General features: G+C 36.7%; 1 protein-coding gene across 2 annotated transcripts; it reads left to right on the plus strand.

The window, feature by feature from the left end:
- Nucleotides 1-2401: 2401 nt before the first annotated feature.
- On the plus strand, nt 2402-10539 carry LOC104089036 (zinc finger CCCH domain-containing protein 24). 2 transcript variants are annotated; one of them, XM_009593848.4, is made up of 14 exons: nt 2403-3004; nt 4620-4712; nt 4802-5116; nt 5250-5322; nt 5510-5642; nt 5728-5881; nt 6062-6145; nt 6321-6443; nt 6843-7016; nt 7175-7309; nt 8357-8452; nt 9140-9529; nt 9796-9839; nt 9956-10539. In XM_009593848.4, exons 1-14 carry the CDS (start codon nt 2498-2500, stop codon nt 10200-10202), a joined length of 2568 nt encoding a protein of 855 aa, XP_009592143.1. In that variant the 5' UTR covers nt 2403-2497; the 3' UTR covers nt 10203-10539. The 2 variants fall into 2 exon arrangements, with proteins under 2 accessions (XP_018623943.1, XP_009592143.1); XM_018768427.3 differs by lacking the exon at nt 4620-4712 and having other exon boundaries at nt 2402-3004.
- The last annotated feature ends 1204 nt before the right edge of the window (nt 10540-11743 follow it).

An 11743-nucleotide genomic window follows, 5' to 3' on the forward strand; every position in this document is an offset into this window, starting at 1 on the left:
AAGAGGATCTTAAGTCTGGAGAAATAATAGATTGGTTTCATATGAAAGACATGTAATTTTGGACATGTAGTTCAAACACTTGAAAGTATAAAGTCAATGGTGTGTGCAATCACTTTTAACTATTTTATATGTCTAGCATGATACGAAAACTTGATATGCATCTGAAGTCTATTTATATGGCTTATTTGACTATACTTATATGATAATCCCCGAAGGATTTCAATTGCTTGAAGCATATACAATTCTTGATCTTGAAGTACCATGTCCTTAGTGCAATTTATGCACAAATGTATCTTGCTATAACTGTAAGGATGATAATGTGATAGCGAATTTTTTTTTTACCTCCACAGAGATATTGAAAAGGCCATTCCACAGCAGTTTATGAAGACATTATATATTTATCAAGAATGATGTTCATTCAAGTTAATATGATTGATTTGTGTATCAAATCTCTACCAACGATATTTTGAAGATGGTGCACAAGATTGGAATGCGAAGGCTCAAGGATGTGAATTGATGCTCTCATCATGGGGAGTTAATACGCGTTGTACTCCTTTTCCCTTACAAGGTTTTATCCCACTGGGTTTTCCTTGCAAGGTTTTTAACGAGGCAACCAAAAGGCGTATTTCTAAATATGTGTACTCTTTTTCCTTTTCTAGAATTTTTTCCCACTGAGTTTTATTTTAGTTAAGGTTTTAACGAGTCACATTATCTGTTGAATAGACATTCAAGGGGGAGTGTTATAAATAGAATTGTATTTAAGGTGAATATCTATATTTTAGAGAGATTTTAGAAATTTTACTTGGTGGCTAAGTCACTCTTTTCCTATAAATAAAGATATCCTATTCCATTATAATTTATCTTAAATCAATAAGAATTATCTATCTACATTTCTCTGTAATGCTCTTTTTCTTTTTTATTGTTTTATAACAAAAAGAAAGATATTGTGCCTGATTCCTGTGTCGGTTCAATGTATCCCCTGTAATTCGTTAATAATGATATCCTTTGTTTGGCAAACAATTTTGCTTTTGGAGGACCTCACTTACACCTAAGAATTAGACAAATAATAATTTATCGTGATTAATAGTTTATTTATTGAGGAAAACGACGGAGATTGAACTCTCACGTGGTAGAATTTTACAGTTCACGCAGTAAAATTATATGTAAGCGCACATGATATGAATTTTACGGGTTGAAACTTGAAACCAACACCAATTATGTGGATGTCTTTTTTTCTATTTACCCTTCCCTACGAAAAATGGGTTATCTCCATCATTTACATTCTCTTTTGTTTTTCGTTTTTAAACTTTCATAATTAATACGCTGGTCTGTCTGATCAATGAAAGTAATAAAATTTGTGCTTTACCTCCTAGTTCCTATGACGAACTTTAATACACCCAATTGTGGACTGCCTTTTCTAGCTCAGTTGAAAATGAACAAAAATAGCGTCCGCTGGTCATTTCTTGGCCATGCCTTTGATAAATAGCTACTATCCTGGAGTACACAAGTGAAACTCCCATGATGGCTATTTTTCTCAGTTATTGGGACTGAAAAGTAGCTATTGTTGAAATTTTACCCAAGAAAGCCCATATATGCTGCTCAGCAGATGGGCTTTTACGACTAACCCACGTAAACAATTCAATTTAGCGGCCTAGCCATCTTCTTCCATTATCTTTATGATTTTTTTCACTTTTAGCCCATACCAAAAACTATTTATATTTGGTAGCCAAAAAAGGATATACAATTTGTATAAATTTTATATATAACATGCATAATATATATATAGTTTCGGCTATTATTTTAATAACGGCAATATAATGTCGTTTTCTCTTTTATCTCTTTACATCCTAGTTCTTATGTGGGTACATGCACTGAAGAGTATACAGTGGGGCACATAGATAGCACATTACATACAACAAAGAGCATTCTTTGCTGGTGCAGATGTCATACATACCTCACAAAGAATTGCAAGTATGACCACTTTACTATCTCTATTTAAATTGAGGAGTATCTCTAGTATGCATATACCCTTTATGCAAACATCTTTAAAGAAATGGAGCATTTTTTCTTCTGTATAATTTTTTTAAACATGAATAACGCTGTAAATTTCAAAATTTATTTATCTTTTGTCTGTATAATTTAGTCTTACTTAAACTTGATTATTACAAAATGATTGCACTTTTTATAAAGAAAATAAGATTTCTTTTTAAAAAATATGGTTATATATCTTTTACATTTTTTGAGTAAGTAATAATTAATACAAAGTACTTGCAAAAAAACTATTAGGACTCGAATCACTACACTTGAGAATTAAGAGGAGCTTCGAAAACAAAAAAGGAGAATTAAGAGGGGCGTTACGCAAATCCTTACAATGGGAACAGTAGTGGTGGAGTTATTTGTCAAACGTAGGACTCGCACGAACAACAAACATAAACCTTAGTTAAATCGACGGCTACTACTGAACCAAACTCCTAAAACCTCACCGCCGTCTTCCCCAATGTCGACAGAAACCCTAAACCCCAAAATCAACGGCGAGGATTTAACAGAGCAACTCCATTCCCCGGAAACCTCCACCAATCCAACGGTTGAAATTGCACCAACGGAAAAGCGAAAGCGAGAAGAAACAGAAACAGAAACGGAGCAACAACAGCAACAGCCAAACCCGTTATGGAAAACGAGTCTTTGCTCTTACTTCCGAAGAAACGATAACTCATGCAGCCACGGTGATACCTGCCGTTATGCCCATGGTGAGTCGGAGCTCCGTCCCCGACCCGATAATACATGGGACCCGACTTCTGAGCGGGCGAAAAAGATAGCTAAGAAGGATGATGGTGGCGATAAGGCAGAGAATAAAGAAGAAGAGAAGTGTCATGACGTCATGATGACGGAAGCGGTAGACGATGAGGAGGAATGTAGTTCGTCGGGTACTGGGTTGTCAAAGTGCCTGGTTAATCTTCCTATGAAGTGGAGTTCGGATAATTTAAGGTGTTTCCTTAAGCAGCATGTAAGATTCTTGCTCTTTTCAATATTTCTAGATATTAAAGTTGAAAGCTTTTGCGCCCCCCCTACTTTGGTCCAGTGGTAAGAGAACACCAGCTGATATGGTTGGGCTCATTATCTACCGAGTTTCAAACAGTACTGGCTCTCCGGGGATTTTATAATTAAAAAATGAAATCTTGGTTTTGCATTTATTTTCTAAACATTTTTCTAATTCCCAGTTTTAAGTAGTGGAGAACCTAAGACAGAGTTAATTAAGCTATTTCGAAGCATGGGATATATGTTGTTCTTCTAAGCGTCTACCACTCGGTCATTCAATTAAGGAGCTTGTATATATTTGAAGTTTTAGTTCTCACTAATCAAGAATGGGTAGCTATCTTCACATTGGGTGTGAACTTTGTCAGTTTGAGTTGGTTTTGTGAACTAGACATCTTTATAGATTTCACTGCATTTGTTCTATGGTCAATAGGATACAAAGTCCATCAATCAAAAGATTACTTGTTGGAAAAATGGAAACTATGAATACTTTGGAAGCACTATGCTGGAAGTGCAATTTCCTCTCTTTGTGACCAAAGGAGCATTATTTAGTTTCTGCAAACTTTTCTTCTCTGGGGAACGCTAATGCCAAATGCAACTTTCAACATTTTCATCTTTTTCCAGACCAAAGAAGCTAATGGAGAACACTTTTAACTTTCTACGGGCTTTTCTTCTTGTTGTATGACTTTTTTCAAAAATGTGTTCTAACTCCTAGTATCTGTGTTGTGCTGAAAGTTAAATACTACACATATGGTTAAGAGTTGTGTCCATTATGATGTGTGAAGAGGAACTGGCAACTGAGTCGACTGGTCCTCAGGGAGTTTTAGAAAACCAAACACTATCTTGAAAGAGCTAGTAGATTTTATTTTGTGTGTGCGTGCGGGGGGTGGGGGGTGGGGGGGGGGTTTCTAGGTGCCTTTCCCTTGATTTTATGTTGAACATTGGTAATATAAGAACATTGTCAGCGCAATACAGAAACTGGCAGGTCTATGTTTTCTCCTTTCATGTATTCGTCTTTGAATCATCCACCGCATGAGGTGATCAGGTGATGCAATGGATAATTCATTTCCAATGGTTCTCCGTAGATTCTTCGGAAACATACATTACTTTCTAAAGCAAATTAGCACATAGATCAGTCCTTTATGTTGGTTATGTTCCTGGGACCCTATATTATCCTTTTTCTTTTTCTAGTAAAGTGAATGCAAGTGAAAATGGCTACATGTATGTTGAACATACCCTTTAACATAAGTTTCTTTTGTTCATCCTTGCATCCATGACACCGCTAGAATTCATCATTGCCTTAAAGAGCGGCTGTAGTTTTGTAGACCACTGGCAGTACCATCGTTAGCATCTGTAGAAGTACTGATGTTTGCTCTATGGTTGGACAAGTCTGCTCTCCTGGAAATCATGATTCGGCTTCCTAAAGAAAATAATCCCTACTCTTTACCTTTTTTTTATTTATTGTTCTGTTCTTTGTGGATTTACCCCAATAGTGGGATTTTACTGGGTTGTTGTTGTTGTTGTCCTTTGTGGATTCTTTTTATAAGGGGATGAGTGTTAGTTGGAATTGACTCCTTAAATTTCAGGATGTTACTTTTAAATCAGCAAAAAAGAAGAAAGGCATGGTTGTAGGATTTGTTACTTTTGAAAATGCAGAACAAGTGAAGAGTGCTCTGAAGGTATTCCAATTGTTATCTAAATTTGATTAGAGTGACATGCAGTTCTGCAATTATCAGAAACATTTATTTTTCAAACTCGAACTTGGCAGGAGTTGAATGGAAAGCTTGTTGGAAACAAGAATTTGAAGGTTGGAGATGTCATTCCGCGGCCATTTGAGAGAAAAGGTAATTCGGCAATATCTTCATCTCCGGCCAGTCAACAAGGTGAAAAGCAAACCCCAACTGGGGACAGTTTGGATTCGAATAAAATATCAGATGAAACTGAGGCTGAGGACCCACTGTTCAGTGATTCAGTTTTGAAGGGTAGGAGTGTTCGTGATGTGGTGACTCCTCTTGCTAATATACCATACGCTGATCAGCTGGAGCAGAAGAAGAGCTCTTTGATGCAAACTCTCAAAAAACTTGTTAGGATATCGTATCCCTCTATTCCATATTGTTATAAAACCGCTCAAAACTTTTGACTTCCTGAATTACCACTTTCTCAAGGTTTGTGAAAATAGACTTTTGACCACTTTTTCTGTTTTTTCATATGGACAGACTCGAAATGCACGTAAAGCCTGTCCAAATGGTGTTTCACTTCCAGAATGGATTCTCAAATCTAGGGACATAGGTACACTTAAATCATTTCTTTGAATTGCATCGACTGCATTGTTGCTCTATGACTATATCTGTATAGTTAATAGACAACTGATTCACTTCTGTTCACTGAAATCATGTGGAATTAGGATGCTATTATTCTTTTATAGCATTTGATAAAGAAATGATATAACCTTTGATCCGATCATTTCTTTGAGCAGGTGGTCAACCATGCAAACTGGAGGGCATAATTGACTCGCCACTTATTGAGGGATATCGTAACAAGTGTGAGTTTTCTGTTGGATACTCTGTACTAGGGAAGCCAACTGTGGGGTTTCTGCTTGGAAATTTCAGGTAGATAGAAGTGATTGCAGTTTTTCAACATCTAGTTTTTTTTTCCTTGTCATTGTCCATTTAACAGGAATTACCCTTGTACCAGGGAGGGTGTGACAGCTGTTGAGGAACCTGTGAACTGCCCAAATGTTTCTAGAATTTCTTGTAAATATGCTGCTATCTTTCAAGAATTTTTACAAAAGTCAACCCTACCTATTTGGAATAGATTGAATAATACTGGATTCTGGAGGCAACTTACTGTATGTCCAACTTCTTTCTATGACCAATTAGTTTGTTCAGCCTCTCCTATCATGCAGAGATGATTCAGTGTGCATGTTGGAGAGGCTGGACAGTCTTTTCTTGCTTTTATTGGAAATGGGGGGATGCGGGTTTGTGATGCTTGGCCAACTGACTGGTTCTTTTGGGATATCTACATCCAGGTTCGAGAAGGTCGCATGCCTGGTAATAATGTAGAGGTTGAAAATCCCGATGCAAGTATTTCAGAGGTTATGCTCATTGTTCAGGTTTATGTCTTGTTAACTTTGTCCTTATTTTGTTCTTTCTTATATATCATTTTCAGAAAAATGAACAGCTCCTTCTCAAAAAGACAAATGAGCAGTTGATTTTAGTTTGTGCTTAGGACTTGCTCCTTTCCTTCTGTTTTTTTTTTTTCATTTTCTTTACTCCTGGATTGCTTAGGTTTGCACTCTGGCGCTGGATGATGCAGTAGTTAATGATGAATTCCAAAGTATGGCCAAAGCATTTGCTATTGGAGCTTCTAGTGCATCACCAACATTACCTCTTACTGTCCTGGTAGTTCAGGTAGTTATCATACATCAATTCTTGAAGGCATTTCTCAATCTATGGTGACAGTTTTGGGGGGGGGGGGGGAGGTTGAAGGTTTGGGTTAACTCTAAAATCTGGCACTTGTTTCTCACTAATATATAACAAACCAACTTGTTCAGAAAAAGGAAATAAGCTAGGGATGCTGAGAGTTAAAACCCTATTTGTCTTTGTACCTTATTATCCCTTTGTCTTAAATTTTGGTTTATGCCTATATCCTTGCTTCAAACTAGTGATCCTTTATTTACACCTTAAATCCTTCAGATGTCTTGTTTTTTACCTTTTCAAGATTCTAGTTTTTTTCATAATAGTGAAATATGTACTTGATCTGCCAGTGGTGGCTTTACGCAACCTTGATGTTGCTACTTCTAAGTGCAGGATCACACTGGTATATCTAATGTAGCGCCGGCAGATGCTTCTCTGCGCGTCCTTCCGTTTCCCAAAGGGGAAAGATATTCTGAACTGCAAGCAGATAATACAGTTGCTGAAGCAAAAATTCACGATTTTATAAATGGACTTAAGTTTTGTATTTCACCCACAGCCTTCTTTCAGGTGAGATTATTGCTTATTTCTTTCTGTCCTAAGCCGATCTTATTCTTTTCTCCCCCCCAATAACCCTCCTCCCCCTCTCTCTCTCTCTCTCTCTCTCTCTCTCTCTCTCTCTCTCTCTCTCAGAAGTTGCAAGTCTTTAAGTTCTTTAATTGGCACAGGTGAACACCCTTGCTGCAGAGAAATTGTACTCCCTGGCGGGGGACTGGGCGAGCTTGGGTCCTGATACCTTGCTTTTCGACGTTTGTTGTGGAACTGGAACAATTGGTCTGACTCTGGCTAATCGAGTTGGTATGGTAATGTTCACCACTCCATTAAATTCTAAATTTTGCTTTTTTGAAATTCTTTTGCTTCATGGTGTTAAATATTTGCCCGAATAACTCACTATATCTACCTTTACCTCTATTTTAAAAATGTCCTACTTTGATTACTCCAGGAGTTAGTAGCAATACTTCCAAGTAAACTATTATGTGGAGTTAGGCAAATAAGTGTTTTCATCTGTTATCCCCAATTGAATGTCTTAGTTTTACTTTATACATAATACTTTTTTTAAGTATGGTACATATATTAAGATAAAATTCGATAGCTTAAATGCGTAATATTTGTGGTGGTACATATGGATGGGCTAATTGTGTTTACTTTTTCATTCTGGAAATAAAATAGAGAAAAATTTGTGTTAAACACTGTGAAGGTTTCATCAGAGAAAATAAATCTTCTTAATACGAATTGAGTCGAATTTTGGGATGTTACTGAAAGCTAGATATCCAATTTGGGATGGAGTATAGTTTGAAACGAAATATGTTTGGTTAACTATGAATATGTCAGTTCAAATTCAAGATAATATAAGTTAGTATCAGTTTATAACAACAACAACAACCCAGTGTAATCCCACAAGTGGCGTCTGGGGAGGGTAGTGTGTATGCAGACCTTACACCTACCTTGTGAAGAGTAGAGGCTGTTTCCGAAAGACCCTCGGATAAGTTAGTATCAGTTTTTATTGTTTGAATTCCCCATTTGGGGACATCCAATAAAATTGGGTGGATATAGATTTGTTTAATTGTTGGAGGGAGAAAATTTCCTGTTTAAATAAGAGGTGGACCATTTGACTTACTAGGAGAGTAAGTTAAGCAGTTCGGACACGGAGAGAACTTTTGAGGGGATCATAAAATAAATAAAATATCTATAATGCTACTCTCATTTTTCTGTTAGCTTAGTATTTAGTTCTTGTTTAAGAGAAGTGCCTCTTACTTACATTTTGTAACAGGAAGTAAAATCTATATGCACATTGAATATGTTTGAATGTCTTGAGATGATAAGAAGTTTTTTCTGATCAATTTTTTCAGGTTGTTGGCATTGAAATGAATGCCTCTGCGGTCTCTGATGCTCAAAGAAATGCAGAAATCAATGGGATAAAAAACTGTAGATTTATTTGTGGAAAGGTCAGATTGGACTACATCTTTACTGGGTTTCTCATTCTTTCTTCACCCTTCCCTTCCGTATTATAGGTCTGCCCGCTGGCTGGTCATACTTGGTCTATAAAATAAGTCACTACCAATAGATTTTGTTCATATTTTTAATTTATTTCCTTTTGGTCATGGCCGCTAAATTATACAGTGTTGATTTACTGGTAGTAATTTATACTTTTTTTTTAGTCAGGTTGTGTAATTCATGTTGTTACTAAATTTAAAGTTCCATTTATAGCTTAAAACAGCAGGAGATTACTCCCCCCCCCCCCCCCACCCCCCCACACACACACACGAGGAGATTATAACAATCTTAACTTTTAGTCCCGTTTTAAGTTTTAACTTCATTAAAGATTTGCAAAGGCTTTTTAGTCAAGGAAAAAGATATATCAGGCATATTAAGTTGAACTATGTGTAAAAGCCTGATGGGTCTGGCGCACATTCTGAAGTCTATCTGGATTTGGTTTGAGAGCTAGCTTACTTTTAAGTTTTAAGAACAACCTGAATTTCAATGAGCTTTTGTTCGGTAGCTATAGCATAGATTTCTTTTGAAACAATGACTATGCTTATCTGTCCTTCCCTCTTTCTGTAGGATAGCTTATCTTTTGTATTAAAAACTATGTTACACATGTTAATTCCAGAATTTGCACCATGCGATTGCAGGCCGAGAATGTCATGGGATCTGTACTGAGAGAGTACCTTACTTCACCTCCAAAAGTAGATGGAATTCCAGATATACAAGAAAATACAACTTCCACAGAGAAGACTGATTCTATAGTTAATGCATCGGAAACAGATGAGGGATCAGGTATTGGGTCTGCAGCTGCACCTATTGGGAATACTGATTCTACGGATAACACAATGGAACCTGAGGGAAAAGCAGGCCTTGAGCGTACCAATGGTACAAGCTTGTCAGAATCTTCAGCAGATGGCATTACAGAATCAGAATCCCAACTTGGGAAGAGTTCATCAGATAATTTGACCACTTCAGTGCGACATTTCAAGAATGTTGTTGCAATTGTGGATCCTCCACGTGTTGGACTGCATCCCACTGTAAGTGATTTCTCTGCGTTCATCCTTGGTATCTGGACAAGTACTTAGAGCATAAATATACTTCTTTATGATGTTGGTCACCAGTTTTTAAGCTAATATGCTTCTGCATCTCATATAATGGATGAAGAGTTCATCTGGTTTTTGATCTAATTCAGTTTTATGTGACCACCCGTGATTGATACTACTATATGTTTCCTCCGTTATTATATGCGGGGCTTGAAATGAGCTGCTTACTTTGAGCTAATTTTTGTTCTCAATGCTTGTAGGTTATCAAACTTTTGAGGACTAATTCACGTCTAAGGAGGCTCGTGTAAGCTCCTTTGATGCATCAACTTGTCCCTTCTCCATTTTCTTATGTTATTGTTCAGACCTTTTCCAGCATTATTTCTAGTCTAATCCTCGTTTTTGTTAATCTGCTCTTTTCAGTTACATTTCCTGTAACCCTGAGAGCTTGGTCGCAAATGCTATTGAGCTATGCACACCTTCTCCAGATGAAACTGAGAAGGGTAATAACAAAAACAACAGATGGAGAAATATGAGCAGTGCTAGTCTTGCACGACATAGGACCAAATCTATGCCCAGTTCAGAGCCTTTTCAACCTGTCAAAGCAATGGCGGTTGATCTCTTTCCTCATACTCCTCATTGTGAACTGGTGATGCTTCTGGAGAGGTAAATTTATCTATTGCCTTAAAAAATAATCTTAAGTTGCCAAGTTTATGAAAGGAGATAGAAATGCTCCCTTAGATTTGTTTTCTCGATGTGGAAAACAATGAGCGAGCTTTCGGCAAACAAATACTACATATCGTTTATTAATCTTCTATTCTTGAGGTTTCCATAATATTGTGTTGTAATTGGCTCCTTATTGCTGCCATTTCCTCTTCAAGAAGAATACCTCAAATGTAATTGATACGACCTCACATAATTTGTGATGCTATAAGGATTTCCAAGTGATGCTCCGTAGTTTTGTCCCAAATGAAGTTTGATGTGTTGAATAAATTATGTTCATGGTCTTTCCATTGCAGAATTCAGATCTATATTTAGTAGATACAGAATCCTGTATTGTTCATATTTGTGGTTATGTTGTCGCTGGTTGAAGGAAGTCAATATATTGAGTCAAACTAAAAAGAAACTTGTTTACTTGAATTGGGATAGCAAATATTTATATTCATATCGCTATCTGCTCCTTCTTCTCCCTATCAGTGTATTATTCTTATTCTTAAATTTTGTTACTAATGTTGTTTCTTTTGCTTTAGTTATCTTTACTATTTTTGCTGTCAATACTTTTCGTTTCGTTAGTATTTTTATCATAGCTTTTTACTCTTATATTTTTTTAACCTGTTTTGAAAACGCTTTTCTTGAGCCGAAGGTCTATTGGAAACACTCTCTCTACCTTATACAAGGTAGGGGTAAGGTCTGCGTGCCCATGCTCTCCAGACTCCACTTGTGGGATCACACTGAGTATGTTGTTGTTGACAACAATTTTCAAACATCCAAGTTGTGGAAAGAAAATAGGCCAAATACATCGGCAATCCCTTAAAGTTGTCCTCACTTTTCACTTAAACACTCTATTTGAAGTCTGTTTCATTTGAACACTTCAATCATATCTCAAATGTGCCATTTAAACACAAAATTCATAAGTAGCCAACCATATATGACGTGTGTAATTCACTTGACAAAGTGACGAATAAAAAGGGGACATTTGGATTTAACTTGACAAATTTTTTTTTTAAAAAAGAAGCTTTTTAACAAGAACCCTACGCCACCCTTAGTCATCTTTCCCTCCTCTTCCTTCCGTCTTCATTTGCCAAAAGGAAAAAACACAGGTACCGGCATGTCCTCTTTCTTTCTCCTAATCTCCACACCCAATGAACACACCTACCACCATTTTCTTTCTCCTAATATCCACACCGAATGAACATTATTGACTGAAATTGCTGTCATGCTCTTAATGCTGCTGACTTTCACAGCAACAGCCACAGTAACGATGACCTTTAAATCAAGTGTTTTGAAGATGAAACGAAAAGCAACAGAGGAATAGTAAACTACCACCATTAATATTCCTCCACCCAAAAGTACCGATTTTGGATTTTCAGATCTGGGGAAGGGAGAAATTTATGTTAATTTTTTTTCTTTTTTTGGGTTGAAAATCCCTTCTTTTAGCTAACTGGAGAAGAAAGAATCTGAGTTGAGAAAAAAGGGAAGAAACAAAAAAGA

This window comes from Nicotiana tomentosiformis, chromosome 11, assembly GCF_000390325.3.
Source record: "Nicotiana tomentosiformis chromosome 11, ASM39032v3, whole genome shotgun sequence".
Taxonomy (NCBI): Eukaryota; Viridiplantae; Streptophyta; class Magnoliopsida; order Solanales; family Solanaceae; genus Nicotiana; species Nicotiana tomentosiformis.

What these genes read in the sequence shown, in the direction of transcription:
- LOC104089036 (XM_009593848.4), top strand. Translation starts at nt 2,498, where the DNA reads ATGTCGACAGAAACCCTAAACCCCAAAATCAACGGCGAGGATTTAACA. An exon ending in AAGTGAAGAGTGCTCTGAAG is followed by an intron (nt 4,713 to 4,801) that starts GTATTCCAATTG and finishes CGAACTTGGCAG; the next exon opens with GAGTTGAATGGAAAGCTTGT. An exon ending in GATTCTGGAGGCAACTTACT is followed by an intron (nt 5,882 to 6,061) that starts GTATGTCCAACT and finishes ATCTACATCCAG; the next exon opens with GTTCGAGAAGGTCGCATGCC.